We start from the raw sequence: 18,871 nt of genomic DNA, 5'->3' as shown, positions 1-18,871 counted from the left end.
CCTTGGACGAGACTGTATCCTCACAGCGGTTTCGTGTTACAATCGTCTCCATAAGTGTGTGTTCATATTTAAGCAAACTCTACAGATGTTATGTGGTATACTACCAACTCAGATCAAAAAGCAAGCGGTGAAGTGAAAAGGGGATGACACAAAGGTATCTCTTGAACCCCCATATTACGAAAATATGCTACATAAATATATCACTCATGCGATTGAGCGAGCATACATAATACACACGAAACACCGCACGGGTAGGGACAAGGAGGAAGACACTGCGCAGTCAATCTCGGCCGTCTATTTCAGATTCTCCCTCGACACATGACATCAAAGCACAACATAGAACATTATTTCAAGAAACCCCAGACTGGACGTTTCATGGACAGTGTATAGAGTGGTGGAGATGACGCGTCTCTAGCCCCGCGGAATGAAATAGTTACGAACCATCCCGTCCCAGCCTAGTCTAGAGCGAACGTCACAGCTCCATCACACTTCTAAACAACACGATTCAAACCCGTCATTAGAGGAACACCTGATCGATTATAAGAAATAGTCCCGATCAGTACTTTGAACTGGAACGAGTCAATAGGAAGGCTGCGGAAAGCTGCCAAGGTATCGTGTATGAAATTGCAAGGAACGAAGTGGTCATGCATCTTAACAGGCGCATAAATCTAGTCCCGATCTTGAGGAGAGGTCGGCCTGCGAGACTGGGACTGGGCTGTTTCACGTTTGAGATTTGGTTCGTTGGGAAGACTGGTACCATTCGGGAAATTGGTTCTTACAGGGATGGGGTGATCTTGCTGGAGTAGTCAGGAACACTGATTTCTGTGGAATTTTTTGACACAATGATTCATCTAGAGAGATAATTTGTTCAGCAGCTTGTTCTTGCGTCAAGAGCGCAACCTGGTCTTGTCGAGTTGGCTGTGAAATTGCACTTGAAGTCTTAACGATTGTGGATAGATGTCAGTCGAAATGCAAGACCACCATGATTAATCGAACATGTCATTTTGGCAACGCTTTGTGGCGGCGGTAGTGTCGCTGAATAATGCGAGCCTATGACTTGCATTCGTATTTCGTTCGGCGGCTTGTACCTGTAGTCACACTGTGGTGTGCTGGCTAGAGTGGTGAAATAAGATTTGTGTACCGGCTATTAGATGTCTGATGCGTGAGACCCACACTGACGCTTGTGAGCATGAAGGCTTACCAGTGGTTCAAGGTGGCCTGGGCGAAATTCGAGCACGCACCTTCATGTACCTTCACCGCAACGGCTGTACTTGTAGTGCGCAGGATGTTGGGAATCTAGACCAGCCCTGCGTTTTGTAGGGAGTGTGACCTTCATACGAAATTGAGCTCGCGTGATCGGCGAGGGGTTTCGCATACGTATATCGCGTATGGTCAAGTGATGAAGACGTGGCGTACTTACGGAATCTGTCCAAGAGATCATGCCCGTAGGATAGATTCCTACTTCCTTTAGGGTAGCCCCAAAGTGATCACACTATGACTCCACACAGTAGTAGAAAGTGAATAGATATCTCAAGGCATGCAAGTTTCGTATTCTGGATCCTTCTAGCAGAGAGAATCGCATGGAATTGAGTCACAGTAGATGTTTGATGTCTGCGTTTGACGCCAGAGATACAGGCCAGGGTCGACAAGTCAACTACAGCGTGAGCAGTCGCCCAGAGAGTACTAGTCGTGTCTGTGTGCGACGTTTAAGTACCTGGTGACTATACGACATTTTCAGCCGCTTCTGCACATGCACTGCATAGTGCCTGATCGCTGTGTTCTTGATATACTAGTAGAGATCAAGGTATTCTAGACGCCAAGGATGAGGGACTTCCCGTGTTACCACAGCACTCATCGGTCTAGGCAATGGGCTCCGTCTAGTTAATCTAGTCAGCCAAACACTGAGTGCGCCCCCGATGAAACTGTTGGGAGCATCTGCATCATCACCAGCAATTGTCCTGCTTGGTGAAACACTTCCAATTGTTTTGCTTTAAGCGATGCTGTGAATGAAGCAAGAGGAGTCGTAGTTTGGTTGAAAATATGGGCCGCCTGTCTGTAGCGGGGGAAAGGGTGTAGTTGACGTTATTGATAGCCAGGTTGTTGCTGAACACGACTGGGCTGAGACGGAAGGCTGCTCGAGATGTACGTTGCTTCGGGGAGACGCATAAGCTCGACACCGGTTCACTGCAGGATGCTTCGAGTTCCGACATGACATCTGCAGATAAGCGTATGTATGATCCGGCCGATGTCGGTAACCAGATATGAACAACTGTACAACGGCTTTGTATTCTTTCCGGTGGTGATGATGCGAGAGACGGTGTGCCACAGGCAGCCGGGTGAGGTATTCATTGGCGGGAATATCTCCGAACAGTCGACAGCGTTGTCGGGTTGGACGGCATACTGTACTCGAGTACGTTTGTGCGTGTAACCTAGCGGTCTATGAAAAGAAGCGAGTACTCGGCAGGGCTGATATGCATATGCATTCATTCATCGATTGCAAGTCGTTGTATGACGAGCTGGATTCGCGCAAATCAACGCGTAGACGGGAAATATAGGAGGGTAAAATGGGTGGAGTGTTCATGCCAACGCCTCCGATCGCTCGGTCTGCAGCTGCTCTCCGCCGCCAGATCTGAGACAGCGCGGGAGGCTCCGTGATACATGTTCGTGATGTACACTGGTGGTACTTGTTGGCCTTAGTCATCTGCGACCCAGAATGATTGTTTTGGGCATCGTCTGCACATGCCTTGTCAGAGCAGTAATGGTATCAAAAACGTAGAATGCGCTGCTGCCTGCTCTGCTTACTCCGTTGGGGAAGTCGATGAGTGGTGTTGCATGCAAGATGTTCAGTTCTGTGGCTCTTCGGTCAAATCACGTTGATCTTCATCTTAGCAAATGCAGCTTAGCATAGGGTCCACCAGGCAGGGAATGGGATCTTGAGTCGAAAAGAAAATGGCGTAGGGCGTCCCGTGTGGATGGGTGCACAATCTTAACCACAGATGATTATTGGGGTTGGGCGAGAATGTTGGTCACATGATGGATACCGCGGGGTGGCAGTGCTCAGATTAACGTACGAGCAGATGGTAAACTTGGCTAGCTTACCCACACAACAAGCGCGAATTTTGAACCGTACTGTAGGGTTGGGTGGGTTGGGTGTGGGTGTATATCGGCGACCTCTTTTCTTCTTCAGTGGGCATACAGTGAGCTACTTGCAACGCGTATAGGAGGGCGTTTAATCCGCAGGTGGATTCATCTTATTAGACACGCCGCTGCAGTGCGCCCTGGTCTGAACAGAGCTTGTCGCCCACGCGTGCGCGTGCTGGTGTAACGCAGCAGCGAGGGAATACGGGCGTCATCATCAGTGCGTTCAGATGTCGGTTGCTGCGGGTCTGGCTCGATTGGTGCTAAAGCGGCAACTGAGGTTCCTGCGTAACCTGCATCGAGAAGGGTTCATGTCGGGTTGCGGAGCTTTTCATCCGGCGATAGTGCCCGTTGCGACCAAGGACAATACAGCGGGGGGACAAATGCTCAAGAGCGTGTTTGTCAGAAGGGGGGCCCCATCGCGAGGCACGATGAGAGCGATAGGCAGTGTTCTGCACAGGACATGCAGGCTCAGGGCCATGCGTCTGGGACGTGTTGGCGAAGGGGGTGGTGGTGGTGGTGGTGAGGTCGCAGGAGGGGGGCAGGGATCAGGCGTGAAGAGGGCATCACCTGCTCTGCAGGCACGCCGGACAATTCACCAAGCAAAATTATGACGACTGGGCCGCAGCATGCCGTGCAAGAGGAGAGAACAGGACAGGACAGCATAGCCATGCCAATGCCTCTCTCTCTCTCTGTTCAATGCCCTTTGCACGTCCAATCTGCACGTCTCCTGGGCACGGTAATTGAAGAGTTGCAGCCACCCAGGATGCGCGCTGCAGTGAAATACTCGAGTGGATTCATGGGCGGGCTGTCGTGCAAATAAAGACATGCTGTGATTGCTCCAACTGCATGCACACTGCCTAAAAGCCTTGCTGCTGGCTGGCGACGGTCAAGCGTCCGCAGCCTGGAATTGGCTGGCCTTGGGGATGCTTCAAAGGTGTTGAGGGCTGTGGTTTGCAGGCAGAAATGCTCCGCCTGTGGGTTGAGCCCACGTCTTCTTCGCAATGCAATGTCCACGTCCATTGTCTATCTGGCCGTCGCGGACGGGTGTCGCGTGTGTCAGACCAAGACGTGGGCAGTGAGCAGCCATGGTGAATTGCATTGCATGGCCGTGCTACCACTTTTGCTCGGCATGGAAGGGGGAGCATGCGGATTCTTCTTATTGGACTTTGCAAGCCACGCGCCAGCGACAGCAAGTGGATTTGGGCTGACGGGATAGGGAGAAACGCATCATTCACGTGCACCCACCGTGTCCGCGGCTGCAGACGGTCATTCAATGGCAATAGTGTGTGCTTGCAGCAGCGCGAGCGTCTAATAGCCAGCCAGCATTACCAACATTAGGAGCTCCGTTTTGCTGTCGCTGCCGCTGCTACTGCTATTGCTACTGCTACTACTTACTACTACTACTACCACTACTACTGCTGCTGCTGCTCCTGAAATCTGCCTCTGCAACAACCTCGCGCTACCAGACTCATCACAACTTGCGTCCCCGCCTACTGCAGGTCCGTTCATCTAGCTACCACAGTCCCAAGCTTCTTCCCCAAGCCCAGGCCCGCTTCTCTTCAACCTCAACGGCGGCGTAAAGCGTAAAGCATTTGATCGTGGTCACGAGCGCGCATTTCGCGCTAGTCGAGCCCCGCTGTGCCCGCCTCCAGCACCGTCACTCGAACCCCATCGTCGCCTTTCCCACACTCGTGCGCAACCTCCTCCTCCATCCTCGACCTCAATTATCCTTCGTGTCTCGCATACACGCTTCCTCCCTTCGTCCAGCTCCGCTGCCTCCAGCTTCCGTCGCCGCCCAACTGCGCCTGCCTTGTTCGCTAGCTTCATCAGCCACCCGCTCAACAGCATCAGGTGCTCGCACAGACAACACGCGGGACACCTCGACTTACCTCACCTACCTACCTACCTACACTCCCCCTCGCCCGCGCCCGCACCCTTGCGCCTACACCAACCTCGCACCACAACGGATTCACTCGCCTACTCTCGACGCATCTCACGCACCCTGCTCAGCTACAGCCCGCCCTTCTCTCGATAGCAATCCGCCCAGCGCTTGGCGGTCCCCCTCGTATACGCATAACCCCAAACAATGAGCCAGAACCGGCCATCGGCCTTCTCCTCGCTAAGAATGGGTGGTGAGTGCCCGCCTTCGCCCTGCAAGTCCCCGCCAAACTAATCCTCCGGTAGAAGTCATCCGCGAAAAGGTCCAGGACGGCGTGACCGGCGACTACAAGGACCTCGCCTACACGCAATGCAAGATTGTGGGCAACGGCTCCTTTGGCGTCGTCTTCCAGACAAAACTGTCGCCCAGTGGTGAAGATGCGGCCATCAAGCGGGTTCTGCAGGACAAGCGCTTCAAGGTGGGCTTCTGCATGTCGTGGGTACCATCAAGCCTTTGCTGACCCACAACAGAACCGCGAACTCCAGATCATGCGCATCGTCCGCCATCCCAACATCGTCGAGCTCAAGGCCTTCTTCTACAACAATGGCGAGCGGGTATGTGTCTGCATCCAAGCCCACCCCTGCATTTCGTGTAGCTAACCGTTTCAGCCACAGAAGGACGAGGTTTACCTGAATCTTGTGCTCGAGTTCGTCCCAGAGACCGTCTATCGCGCCTCGCGCTACTTCAACAAGATGAAGACTGTCATGCCCATTCTCGAGGTCAAGCTGTACATCTACCAGCTCTTCCGCTCGCTCGCCTACATCCACTCGCAAGGCATCTGCCACAGAGACATCAAGCCACAGAACCTCCTCCTAGACCCATCAACGGGCGTGCTAAAATTGTGTGACTTTGGAAGCGCAAAGATACTGGTGGAGAATGAGCCAAACGTATCATACATTTGCTCCAGGTACTACCGAGCACCTGAGCTGATTTTTGGTGCTACCAACTACACCACCAAGATCGGTATGTCACATGGACTAGGCTTGTAGGCTACGAATCACTAACATTTGCCTATAGATGTCTGGTCGACAGGTTGCGTCATGGCGGAGCTCATGCTCGGACAGCCGCTCTTCCCCGGTGAGTCGGGCATCGACCAGCTCGTCGAGATTATCAAAGTCCTCGGAACGCCCACCCGGGACCAGATTCGCACCATGAATCCCAACTATATGGAGCACAAGTTCCCTCAAATCAAGCCTCACCCGTTCAGTAAGGTATGTTTAGTACCTCCCACATCATGTCATACCTACTGATTGCTGACGTCGTTGCAGGTGTTCCGGAAGGCTGATCCCCAAGCGATCGACTTGATCTCCAAGCTGCTCGAATACACGCCAACTCAACGACTGTCGGCTATCGATGCAATGGTGCACCCCTTCTTCGACGAGTTGAGAGATCCCACTACACGTCTGCCAGACTCACGTCATCCCAATGGGGCTACGCGAGATATGCCAGAGCTTTACAGTTTCACTCATCACGGTAATTCTCCTGTACAAATCACCAATGAAGACAACTAACGCCAGTAGAACTTTCTATTGCACCTCACCTTAACCAACAGCTAGTCCCAGCGCATATCCGCCCTACTTTGGCTGCCCGTGGCCTGGATTTCGAGTCACCAAACTTCAAGCCTTTAACCCGGGACCAGATGCTGGCAAGGCTTGATTAACCCCTGCACATGAGTTATGCGAAACGATACCATTCATTCATGCGGTATGGCTTCTGGTCCTCCGCTCATGAGCACGAAGCTTTCCGTCCGGGGAGATGCAAAATGGAGTCTCTACTGGGCGTCGGATTTTGTGCGTGTATGCTAAGACGTGTACACCCTTTCCTGCTATATTTGAGCGCGTCTGAAATGATACCGACATTCACGTTTACAAAGAATGACCTGGCTTGCTTTCCTTTCCGGACTCTTGGCCTCCCCGTCTGCGCAAAATGATCACGGGTCGACTCCGTGAATGATGTTTCTTACTTCCTTTCTGATATGGCCAGCGAGCGCAGATGATTACAAGATGAAGGGATTGAGGATTTGGCAAAAGTCATGGAAGTACCGGCACGGTCATCCTAGGATGGGTTTCGGTTCTTAGGTCATACAACACGCTAGCATGGACTGCAATGCGTCACCTGGGTTGCATGCGGGAGTTTTTTTTTTGTTCGTTCAAGATTCGTTTTTTGTTGACTGCACGTGGGGCTAAGGCGAGGCTGGTTTTCGCATCCAAGCTCTAGTGGAGAGTAACGGGCGCCTCGGGAGGAATAGTGGGTTGTAGCCTAGCGAACTGGCCTTGTAACGGGAACATACGGGGACTGGCGGACTACTGGAAGTACGTGGACTGCTGGCCCTGGATAAGTACTGGAGCGAGAGATGGCTTGTTCACCAGTGGATGATGCCAACTGGCGCTGCGACTGACATGCTATTTCATCGGCCTCTTCAATGACGGCTTCCCTTGTTCGCTGAGTAGACTCTGTTTCATATCTTCTCTTCCTCTTCTTCTCTTCTTTGTGGTCGTGGGTGAGGTTCTTCAATTGTGGTGTCCATGCATACTTTGGTGAAGCGCTGGGCATTGTGTCCACGGAAGAGGTAATAGGTCGCTCTAGATGACGATGATGATGACAATGATGATGGTGATCAATGATCTATGCTTCTACAGACATACTTGATGATATACGGCAAGTTCTCGCAGTATATGAACCTCTGAAAGACGACTGTCGGATTCTCACAATCTGCTTACTCATCATTCAGAATACCACAGACGTGATATAATAATAGTGAAGACATGCAGCAGGCCGTATTTCGATTAGACGAAAGATTAATAGTGATTGTCTCGCAACCTGTTTTGTGTTGCAAAATTACAGATGGGAAGGGTGTTGAAAGGTATTAAGCAGGAACAGGAGGTATACCAAATGAGGAAGAAGGAATTAAAGCATACTATACATCCATCTACCGAAGCTCAATACCCAGGCCCGTGCTCAGTCAGTGTGACTTGGTTCACCGTGCTTCCGTGCCGTCCCGTATGCCTTCTCCATGAACCCGCAAACGCCGTTAAGGGATGCCAATAATACACTGCAAGCTTTTAACCCCAATAAGGGGGGTAACCGTTGAGTCGATCAGTACCCTAGGGGAGACTCATCTGCGCCTCTCCATTCGTCGCCTCCTTCACTTCATCTACATCTTCCATCTCGTCAACCACAGCATCCGGCTCTGCAGCCAGGAGTCTGATCCTCGCCTCAACCGCCTCCTCGCCAACGACCGACTCTTCCACCTGTCCTTTGCGGATAAAAACAGTATGCCAGCGCTTGCCCCAAGCCTTGATGAGCTGGGCTTCATCCTCCGTCAGCGCACCATTGGTCTGCTTCTCCAGCAGTCCATCCGCAGCGCCCTCTGCAACACCTCGCATACAGTCTTCAATGTACTTGAATAGTTCGCGCGCATTGTCTCGGTCCTTGGCGAGCGTGGCTTCTACCATCTCAATCTGCTCCTGTGGCAGTCCCTTCTGCAGACGCGCTGAGGCTATCTGGCGGTTACGGTTCGTAACCTTGGCAACAGTGTTGGAGACCATTTCGAAGACCCAGCTCTCAGTCAGCGCCTCGCCGGCACCCATGTGGCTGCCAAACACCCACTGGACCACGGTCATCGGTGCAAGGATGGTGTAGTTAAGTAGAATGTCGATAATCCTAACAGCAACACCGGGCTGGTCTTTCCAATACTCGACCACGCTTGCCACGATCTGACGGCGGGCTACTTCGTTCTGGGAGATTTCCAGCAAGCGGTCTTTGCCTCGCTCGATGCAGGACAGGACGTGGGATAGCGATTTGGCACCAAGGCGGCAGATAGCCGTGACAAAGGCATCGGTGGAAGGTACAAGAACCTCTGAGATGCCCTGCTCAAGCGCCTGCACGTGGATTTTGTCGATGGTCACCTGAATATCTTCTGCGGGGGCCTTCTTTCTAAGCTGGGCAAGCAGGGTCTGGCCTTCAGCAGCATACGGTGTTTCTGTGGATCTATGTCAGTTTATGTTTGCTTTTTGAATGAGAAATCTACTTACGTTGATTGTCGTACTTGAAGTCGGGGCTGTTATCGGCATCAAGTCGTTCCGGGATCAACGAATGCATGGGTTCAGGGAGGGTTGATCGAATACGCTTCGCGAAAGATAGACGGATTTCCTTGTCGAGCACGGCAAGAATAAAAGCCTTGTTTGGGTGCAGATTCGAAAGGTCAAGGTTATCAAGCCTATTGTGGTTAGCTAGGTCTGCTGACGCCATGTTGCAACTTACCATTCCGACCATCTCCACCGAAACTCGAAGTTACTAAGGTGATGCGAGAACCAGTCCAGGAATCGATATCCCAGCTCGAGATCCATCATGGGCAGATTTTTGTAGATCGTGCGAATAGCTCGGCCCAGCGAAGGGGCAATTGCAGCAGGGGCGACTTTGCAGCACTGTGTAATAAGGGCGTGGTAGTAGACGAGCTTATGCTCCGCACTGGGAAGCTTGAACAGTTGCGAGTAGATTGCGTCGATGATCATGTCTTCGGACTTGTACTGAATCTTGTCACCTACTGACTCGCGGAACTTGTCGAATGGTGTGCCACGCTTTGCAAAGATGTCAATAGACCAATAGCAGTCCACATCTACAAGGAACTTGGCAACCATCTCGCGGTTGAAGTCTAGCTGATTGATCGTGTCAACAATAGCATCTCGAACGAGAGATGAGGCAATGTCAGAGGTCTTGGGAACAGTGTCGACTTCCTGATCTGCGAAGAGAGAGAAGTACGCTTCGGGGAAGACGGGTCTCGGGCCAGGATTGACAGGTGATGGGATGGTGAAAGTCGGGAAGGCGTGTGTCTGTGGCGCGGTGGGCAAGGCATCCTCTTCTGCTGTGGCCCTACGTAGGGCTTCAGGATCGAATCGCGGAAGGCACCTAAGTTCGAATCCGTTTTCCGACTCGTTTGAGAGCTGTGTCTGGAGGAGACCGATCACACTGTGGTACTCCACTGGCTTCGATTCGAAATCGCCAACGTATGAATGGATGAGGCTCTCGATAGGAACCGCGTTTCCAGCAACGATGCCGGTGTTCTTGAGCAATTGCTGTGCTTGCTCATGGAAGCGGCTTCCACCGGCGACTAGGGCGTAGGGTATGGTGAGAAGGATGATCTTGACGAGCTCGATGCCAACAACCTAGTAGCGTTAGCTCATGGATGCGGGCGATTGGATACGCGACTTACATCATTTTCGTTTGCACTCTGAAGATCAACGACCGTGTCGAATAGCTGTCCCAAGAATGTAAAGACGCCGTCGTCCTGATAAAGCGACTGCAGACAAGCAAAGAAGCGCAGCAGCAGTTTGAACTCCTTCCACTCGCCAGCGTTCAGTGCCTCTTGCGCGCGTTCTCCAACACGCTTCATGGCTTCGATTGTGATCTCAGGCTTGACATCATTTCCGTAGAGAGCTACCGCTGCGACGAAAGGGATCTTGAACGGCTGCTCGATGATACTATGATTTGTTAGTGAGGCTGTAGGTGTAGAGCTACAACTCCGGCACCACTTACAGCTGAACAAAGACGTCGAAGAAGTCGGACCTGAGGCGCTCATCGTCAAATTGTTCCCCAAAGTACTTTGCGATCTCAATAGCCTCATCTTGGGGCAGTTTGGTGGAACTGGCAATGTTCAGTAGGAGTCGGCGCAGCTTGGGGAACGGCGGCTCTTCGTATCGGCGGCGGGGAGGGCCGTCATCGTGGCGACGTCGCTGAGGTCCACGGCGGTCATCGCCGCGATAGTGGTTGTCTCCGTCATCTGCGGGATACTGTCAGTACTGTATTCCTCAGACAAGCCATCCAAGTCAGCTGTCGCTGAGGGTGGGTTGGATGGCCTTCAGATACTACACAGTTGCCGGATTGCAATTGCGAAGTACCATGAAGCTATCCAAGCCAACCTCTACCACTCGCTGCTCGATCGCTCTTGCCTAAACGCCCAAACAACTCCCCGACTCACCATCACGGCGCCTTTTCTGGTTCCCACGGTTTCCACCCCTATCTCTCCTCTCATCGCGCTCCTCCTTGACATCTACGTCTGCCATAGCTATCACGAAGTTTGCCTCTGCCCTCAATAATCAGAGTCTCCGGTAGGTGTTTCCTGCGCTGCGGCGGACTGGGCTGCAGATCGACGCGTAAATTGTCACGCTCTTAGTACACCGGGTTGCGCGAGATGAGATGATGTCGGAGAGCTGTATAATCGCGGTATCGGGGGAGTTTCGACGGCGATGCGCTCGAAGTGGTCGCGAAGGGTGATGTCGAAGTCAAGGTTGCGCTTGCCAATCTCGAGCTTCCGTGAGAGCTTGCGATGGAAAGTGGCTAGTCGTGTTTGAGACTTCTTGGCGGTCCAACAGTGCACGTGCGCGGTCAACGTCATGCCCAGTGGGGTCTCTCACATGAATATCCTCTCTTACCTCCTTACGAAATGTAGTTATCTCTCTGTCTTTGCCTTTGCTAGTGAGGAAATCTACGATCCCACCTTAAGCTTCATAGGCCGTAATCTCTCTTACCTCAGTTTGCGCTGAGCGGGCAATCACAGCCAAAGGTTGCTTGAGGACGTCATCCGAGCGAGCCAATCCGCCTCAGGCATTTACAGTGCACAGCTATTTTGATTCACTTCATGTAGCACAATCCACAACAGTATTCGGCCAACTCGGGGGGCTGACCATGACGGACAAGCCCTGCAGATGGAGCGACCAATGTATACTCGCGGGGACATGGCCTTGTAGGAGTGGCCAAACACACTCCAACATACAACTCCAAGCCAACCGTCACACTTGGACGCATGTACTGTTCTACATGGCTTGGCACAGCTCAAGGACCGCAGACCTAGAAGTGTAGTATCGCAATCATACAGCGCGCAGATCCATCAGGCTCTCGTAGTAAGGGAGAATACAACTCGTAGTTGGTGCATCGCCGTGGATCTGGCCAGAGTAAGTTCCGGTGTGCAAATCGATCATCACGCAGGCAACGGTTCTAGACAAGTTGAGGCGCAGACCCGTTCAGTCGATCTACACCAGAACGGCATCCTATTCGCTAACGGGGCTGTGAGCATACAGCCCCAAAGCCACAGTAACTAACAGGCGGTTCAATTGACTGTCAAGAACGACCGTGATATCCAGCTCTTCATGGATGACCCCTCATCTATCTAGCAAGTTTACAGCGATGTCATCGTCCTTCGCCCCCACACAGGCTACATGGCAGCCTGTTCGCCCTGGCCTAAGAGTCAGCTTAGGTTATATCCCCCGTTCTATTCTCCCACTAAATTTAAATCCTCTCGACTTTCGATGACCAAAGCTCGAGGGCTCTCAAACACTGTAGCGACCAACACACACGCCTCTCGCTTTTAACAACCGTCCAAACTTTACTGCGCCCGAAAAATATCTCTAGAACTCACACGATGGCCTCATCAGTTCACGAAAGACACGACAGCTACGAACTATATGATGTGGAGAGAAGAGATAGCCGTATGTCGGGGCCCTCATCCCAGGGCTACGAAAGTGATGACTCCATGGCATCTGTCGCGACTACCGAGAGTACTCAGAGGAGAGGCGGTTTCGGGGAAGCGACCAGGGTACGATTTGAGCGAATTACCTCTCATGGAACAGATGTATGGGCAAACATGAGACATACTCTCCGCTTACAGACGGACAATCTGTGCTCCGCCTGCAAGAAAGTCCCCTTCCACGAGTGTCTACCAACGACTCCCTCAGGAGACAACGAGACAGTCGAGGACAAAGGCGCTCTCATCTTCTACAAAAGCTTGTCTAAGATACTGAACAATCGCGGCATTTGCAAACTTTGCGACTTACTAGTCCAAAGTATATGCCAGGACGAGTACGATATTTTGAAAGCGGATCACATCAAAGACTTTCTGCCCGATGACCCAAGGTTCAAAGCCATGTCTCGCTTCTCCGACTGGATTGGCAAGAACAACTACTGGAAGCGCGAGTGGTGTGGAGGCGCGGGTCTGTGGCCATTTGGGTACGCGATTGATCGATCACAAGCCGCCAATTCAACGGTGCGAGATGCGAAGAAACTCTTTACAGAAGCTGAAGACCGCGATACCAGGTTAAATAATTTCGAAGATATCTACGGGTCTAATGTGGAAGCTGCGACTCACACTCTTAACGTAGCGCAGGGTGGCATGGCACTTCTTCATTCCGTACACAAGAGGAACGAGAAGCTTGAGAGGCTTATTGGTAGTATGCAGGTCGTCACGGCGCAATTGGCTTTACTACAGAATAAGAAGCGAAAACGGCTACCCTGCATCTTCATGTTCCGGGTGTACCGCAAGCACGAGAAGAAGGCTGGAGCCCTGAGTGTGCGTGTGTATGGACATGGGAGAGCTCCGCTGGCGCCTCTGAAAGAGGTATGCCATTTCAGCTTGCGGTTCGAGGGTGACGGCGCACTGCGACAATTCGACAAGCAAATCTGGTATGGACGTAAACTCGAATCATGCATAGATATCCCATTCTTTAAGCACTGCATTACTGAGTGTGAATCTACTCACATTGGAACGGGAGGGTGCGCGAAGTTATTGAGCGAACCTTCAGCGACACCGGCTCCACATGAGTCGGCTACGTTCAGGTTGATCGACGTAAAGAAAAAGCGGATTGTCAGGATTCCTTTTGGACACATTCTTCGTCCAGATCCACAGCAGAAAACCATCCAGTATGTAGCGCTCAGCTACCGGTGGGGCATCTTGCCATTACTAAAGGGCTGGACGGAGGAAGACAATCCAGACCGCGAGGCACCGCCCTCGCAAAGATTCTTCTATCGCAATGAGCGACTCGGGGAATCACGATGGGATCGCCCGGACGCTACGAAACTCACTTCGGAGAATGAGCTCTACTTGTCAAAAGCAGGTAGCTTAGCCCACCCCGATATCCATATACCCACGACCATAAGCGACGCAATCGATGTGGTAAGAGGAGTTGACATAGATTACCTATGGGTGGACCAACTCTGCACAATCCAGACCGGTAATGATGACGATAAGATTGCCAACGTCAAACGCATGGATCAGATCTATAATCATGCCCTTTTCACGATAGTAGCGGCTGACGGCTCCAACGCGAATGCCGGACTCAAAGGAATGCGCGCCGACGGTGCTCGTTGCAAACAGATCATCGAAGACGGTATCCTTACCAATGCGCGCATGTTCCTGCCCGCCAAGATGGAGATGAATTTCCAGCAGTGGGAAGAAAGAGCTTGGTGTTTCCAAGAGAAGGTGCTATCCAGGAGGTTACTCGTTTTTGCTGGAGGTTTCGCGGTGTGGCACTGCCGCAGTGGAGTATGGCGTGAAGATGTCAACGCGCGAGATGGAGATGAGGCCTCGGTCTCGTTTCCATGGCTTCGTCTGCTGCCCAATCCACATCCTTATGACACGGCAATGGCACGAGCGGGGCTAAAGAAACGGACTGGAGATGAGAGTGTCAGATTACATCGGCTGCCAGCGATGAAGCAATACCTTGAAGCGGTCGAAGACCTCAACAAGAGAACGATCGGCAGCAGCTGGGACATCCTCAATGCTTTCCAAGGATTATCAAACATCTTAGCGGGAAGGGAGTACCTTAATTCCCCGTTCCGACAGGGGCTCCCGACTTATTTTCTAGATGTAGCTCTCTTATGGCAACCCAAGGAGCCAGCACGCCGACGACAACATGATGTCGACGAATCTAGTACCGTGATCCATTACGCTCCCCCTAGCTGGTCCTGTTTCGGATGGGAATCCGCAGAAGCGCGCCTCTTCTCAGGAGCAAAAGGCGCGCTCGTAGAATACGACAAGCCATTCGACGTCGGCGCCGAAAGAAACGGCATAATCCTTCATCTGTGCGAGAACGGGCTGGGCGAGGAGCGCATTCGACCACGCAAGGGCACGTTCTATGGCATCGATAATACTAGCAAAAAGCTCCAGCATCTCGGAATGTTCAGTATACCCGGGCTGGAGGCGATGTGCTTCAAGGACTGGGAATCACTGCAGGCACAAGCAGCCGTGCCGCCGAGACTAGACTCTCTACTCCCTCTACTCACTGAACGACATCTTGTGTTGCAGACAGAACTCGCGGTACTAACCCTAGGTAGAAATTGCTGGAAAACAAAAGTCACAACGCAGATTGATGGCTCCACTCGGCTCATGTTGTCCTTTCAAGACGCTACCGCCGACACCGAACCTAGCCATCTAAAGCCCGACATCCCCAACCTGCAAATCGACGTCTCACACGAATACTGGGTAGATACCCCTACGCATAAGCAAGTCGGCGTCGTCAAACTAGACGCTGGATACCATACTCAGTCCTCCCGCTCCATCAAAGCAGTTGTTCTCTCCGAAGCACAGTATCTCGGCAATGAGGCCACGCCCGATGCGTTGGGCTATCCACTATATAATATCATGCTTGTCCGTAGGGTGAGGAAGGAGGCGGGGTACTCGTTCGCGGAGAGAATTGGCTTGGGCAAAATACATAAATACGCTTGGAGGGATGCAGAGCCAGTGAAGAAAATTGTTGTTTTGGAGTGACTATACGACATATTTTGGACGGGATGGCTCAGGTTGGCCGTAAAGGTGGAGAGCTTTTATACAGTTTAATACCCAATTAAACCTCGTGTGTGGTGCTATGTTCCCAGTTATGCAGACCGACCAGTTGTGTTGCTGTACTTGAAACGCCATTTGAACTCCAGGACCGACAGACATCAGGATACAAAAGCATCGTCTCACTTCTCAACTTCCCACTGGCGTCCCGCTCCGACTAGGCGCACTACCTGCTCCTGAGCTATCTTTTCTGATCGGCGTTGCGCTCCTACTCCTCTCGCGCTCCCTTTCCCTCTCCTCAACCTTGACCCTCTCCCTCGCCTCTTCGACCAATCTCTTGGCCCCCCTAACATTACGCATCGTTCTACTCAGTTTCCCTTCCTTCCCCTCCTGCAACTTCTGCAGCTCGCCTCTTGCCTCGATGTCTTCTTTTGTCTTTGTGACGAAGCTCTTAAAGCTGCCCTTGAGGTCGCGACGAAAGTCTTGGCCTTCATCGAATATGCAGTCGTTCTCGCGGATGGATTTGACGTATTCAACGCGGCGAGTGAGGTAAAGCGTTGGGCGGCGGGTAGTGCTGTATTGGTCTTTGCGTTGCGCAATGATGCGCTGGACTTCTTCTTCGTAGGCGGTTTCGTAGACATTCATGTCGACGTTTGAGGGGGATTCGGAGACGATGTATGCTTCGTCGGGGTCGATGGAACAGTCTTCGCCGGTGCCAATGCTGAGATAGAGAGTATCTTCTAGTGGGTTGTGGGCGTGCCCTTTTCCGATGGGTGTTGTTGGTGCTGATATAGGGAATGAGCCGGGCATGGCGACGTGTGTTGGTGATGGGCGGTGCGACATGTTATCGTGTACGACTTTACCGCCGTCGAAGCCTGGCGACTGTCGAGTATCAGGGCTACTGGTTGCTACAACCTTTGGTGAAGGTCGGCTTCCGAATGGTTCCGCTTTAAATCCCGGTTTAGTATATGTCACGTCGTTGTACTGAACCTTGCGATTCTTGTCGTCAATCTGGATCTCGTGGTGTACACCCTCTGTAGTAAGTGCGCCCTCGACAGGTCGCCGATCGTGCGTGTCTTGGGATTTTGACTTCCGCAGCACAGATGGTCGCATAGACATTGGAGGCTGGACGATACGTGATGCACCACCGAGTATGCTTTCTATACGCTCCGGTCGTCGTCTGAAGAGGAGTTGCTTGAAGCGTTTGACTGCTCGTACCTGACAGGTAGTCAGCATCTTACTCTAAACTGTTATTCCACGTAATTGAGATTGTTGCACAGGTTGTTCATCGCGCCAGTGCCGTAACGAAGGAAGAGTCTTGAACCTACCACTGTTACGAGATGGCCCATGTTCCCGGTAATGGCAGCATTGACTTCTTCATCCGTCGGCGGCTCTATTATGATGGCAACATTTTCCGACTTTGGTAGTAAAGGGTCTTTTCCCTGTTTCGTGACCCACGGATGTTCCTAGAGCGGTCAGCGATGTATAGTATAATGTTTTGCTCCTTACTCGTATCTCCTCCATGGTAATTCGCTTCATTGGATCCTTTTCCAGGAGCCTGCACAGCAACTCTTTGAGCTCAGGGTTACACTCGCTCTCAAACTCTATTGGGTCGTTTCGTATTGACTCATACAATTCGATCATGCCATGCTGCTCGAACGGTATCCTCCCGAAGAGGAGGCAATATAGCGTGCATCCCATGGACCATATATCCGCAGCTCGGCCCGAGACATGACCATGTTTCGCTACACATAGTTCCGGTGGCATGAAGGCTGGTGAGCCGGCGGATTTGGCGGTCTTCATCTCGCCTTCCTTGTCGAACATTTCTGATACGCCAAAATCGACAATCTTCAGCACGTCCTCTTCATTGATAAGGCAGTTGTCGGGTTTGATGTCTCGATGAATGATGCCCTGGGCATGGACTATTGAGCATTAGTGGCAAGCCGCGGCAAAGCTTGATCTCTTACATACGGTACTCAAGGCCGAGTATCATGTCTCGAAACCAACACCGGCAATGTTCTTCGCTGTACGGGTCGGCGCGCTCCTCGAGGCCTACCTGCATCACGACGCCCTTTTTACACATCTCCATGACCATGTATAACGAGTCTTCTTCTGGATCGTCGAGCACTTCGATCAATGTCACAAGATTTGGGTGATTTAGCTTCTTCATGATGGCGATTTCTTCCTTGATCAGCTCAAAGGAGTTGTTCTCTTCGGTGGTCGAGTGTCGATGCAGCGGGGAGTTGAAGCCTATGCCAGCAGGCAGGGCGCGCAGCCGTCGTTGGCCTCCCGGTCGGCGGAGGAGGTTGGATTGCGCGCGTTTTCGCAGTCGAGACTTTGAAAACTCCTTGACAGCCTGTAGGGCAGCGTGTCAGCCAAAGCCAGAGCTCTAATCTTGTAGGCTACCCGCATCCTAGTGGCCCATTGAGCGTGTCGAGGGTTGGTATCCTCACATATTCTTGGCCATACTGGTCTACGGCGAGGTGGACTGCCCCAAACGAGCCGCGACCAATCTCCTGCTTCACCAGGTATTGGTTGATGCGATGTTGGGCGCTGCCGTCATCTTCGCTGTTGCTGTACTCGGAGCGCGCATTGAAGGTTTCCTGCAGCTCCAGTCAGTGGCAGATTCGAACCGAGGGTAGTGCAAACGAGTGACGAATGTGTAGCAGTGGTGTTTGGTATAGCCTAGCTTAGAGAGGTTCGAATAGCTCTGCAAGTACCATGTACTGCTCATTCAGGCTGCTGAAGCTCTCCAAGCTCGACTTTTCGGGAAACCAGCTAAAACTGGCAAAGTGTTCTTGGGGAGGAGTCGCACTTTGACTCGTCTGGTGCTCGAGGCAGCGCGCTTGTGGTGTCGTAACGGGCTCTGATATGCGGGCGTTGACCTATTCACACACACATCCATCAGCACTTCCGCGGGGTAGCCACGCCCTGGCCCAACGTACATGTACTTTACTGGCGGTGGTCGTCCGTCCACGCCAACAGCCGGAACGTCCAAGGTAGGGTTGGAATAGAAGGGAGGCTCCGAGTCGGATTGCTGCTTCGCAGGCGCAGGAGCTGTGGGCGAGGGCGAATGCGACATGATTGCTAACTATCCACCCAGGCTAAGAAAAGTGGGTGCCGCCGTCGGAATGTAACCACTTCTGCTATCTGGGTGGTTTTGGCGGGGCGGGACGGGAAATGACACCAGGCTACCGAGTGCTATGTGGTAGGTCGAGTGGAGGAATAATATGGGGAAAGCT

The 18,871-nt window shown here is 52.2% G+C and overlaps 6 protein-coding genes across 6 annotated transcripts; 2 read left to right on the top strand and 4 right to left on the bottom strand.

Annotated features, from left to right (window-relative positions):
* Positions 1-3,550: 3,550 nt before the first annotated feature.
* Positions 3,551-3,933, bottom strand: K460DRAFT_361643 (uncharacterized protein). The gene has a single exon (XM_040932498.1). The coding sequence runs from the start codon at positions 3,808-3,810 to the stop codon at positions 3,610-3,612; it is 201 nt and encodes a 66-aa protein (XP_040793449.1). The 5' UTR covers positions 3,811-3,933; the 3' UTR covers positions 3,551-3,609.
* Positions 3,794-4,230, bottom strand: K460DRAFT_23438 (uncharacterized protein). Its single transcript, XM_040927293.1, has one exon. The coding sequence runs from the start codon at positions 4,159-4,161 to the stop codon at positions 3,835-3,837; it is 327 nt and encodes a 108-aa protein (XP_040793448.1). The 5' UTR covers positions 4,162-4,230; the 3' UTR covers positions 3,794-3,834.
* A 997-nt stretch (positions 4,231-5,227) lies between these two features.
* K460DRAFT_274060 (glycogen synthase kinase-like protein-3 beta) lies at positions 5,228-6,740 on the top strand (the record flags this gene model as incomplete). The annotated part of the gene is made up of 7 exons (XM_040927931.1): positions 5,228-5,273; positions 5,326-5,498; positions 5,551-5,634; positions 5,689-6,043; positions 6,098-6,291; positions 6,349-6,553; positions 6,598-6,740. The coding sequence occupies 7 exons, from the start codon at positions 5,228-5,230 to the stop codon at positions 6,738-6,740; spliced, it is 1,200 nt and encodes a 399-aa protein (XP_040793447.1).
* Positions 6,741-8,184: 1,444 nt separating this feature from the next.
* On the bottom strand, positions 8,185-11,142 carry K460DRAFT_373008 (cap binding protein; the record flags this gene model as incomplete). Its single annotated transcript, XM_040934547.1, has 6 exons — positions 8,185-9,062; positions 9,115-9,299; positions 9,344-10,245; positions 10,293-10,560; positions 10,616-10,859; positions 11,058-11,142. 6 exons carry the CDS (start codon positions 11,140-11,142, stop codon positions 8,185-8,187), a joined length of 2,562 nt encoding a protein of 853 aa, XP_040793446.1.
* Positions 11,143-13,358: 2,216 nt separating this feature from the next.
* Positions 13,359-15,898, top strand: K460DRAFT_361641 (uncharacterized protein). Its single transcript, XM_040932497.1, has one exon. The coding sequence runs from the start codon at positions 13,374-13,376 to the stop codon at positions 15,615-15,617; it is 2,244 nt and encodes a 747-aa protein (XP_040793445.1). The 5' UTR covers positions 13,359-13,373; the 3' UTR covers positions 15,618-15,898.
* On the bottom strand, positions 15,819-18,711 carry K460DRAFT_274550 (Pkinase-domain-containing protein; the record flags this gene model as incomplete). Its single annotated transcript, XM_040927967.1, has 7 exons — positions 15,819-16,847; positions 16,958-17,095; positions 17,139-17,551; positions 17,601-17,985; positions 18,083-18,232; positions 18,445-18,514; positions 18,575-18,711. 7 exons carry the CDS (start codon positions 18,709-18,711, stop codon positions 15,819-15,821), a joined length of 2,322 nt encoding a protein of 773 aa, XP_040793444.1.
* Between the last annotated feature and the right edge of the window lie 160 nt (positions 18,712-18,871).

This window comes from Cucurbitaria berberidis (genome assembly GCF_010015615.1).
Source record: "Cucurbitaria berberidis CBS 394.84 unplaced genomic scaffold K460scaffold_1, whole genome shotgun sequence".
In the NCBI taxonomy this organism is placed as follows: Eukaryota; Fungi; Ascomycota; class Dothideomycetes; order Pleosporales; family Cucurbitariaceae; genus Cucurbitaria; species Cucurbitaria berberidis.
Note: the sequence above shows the minus strand (reverse complement) of the source record. Positions and strands in the feature narration are given on the sequence as shown.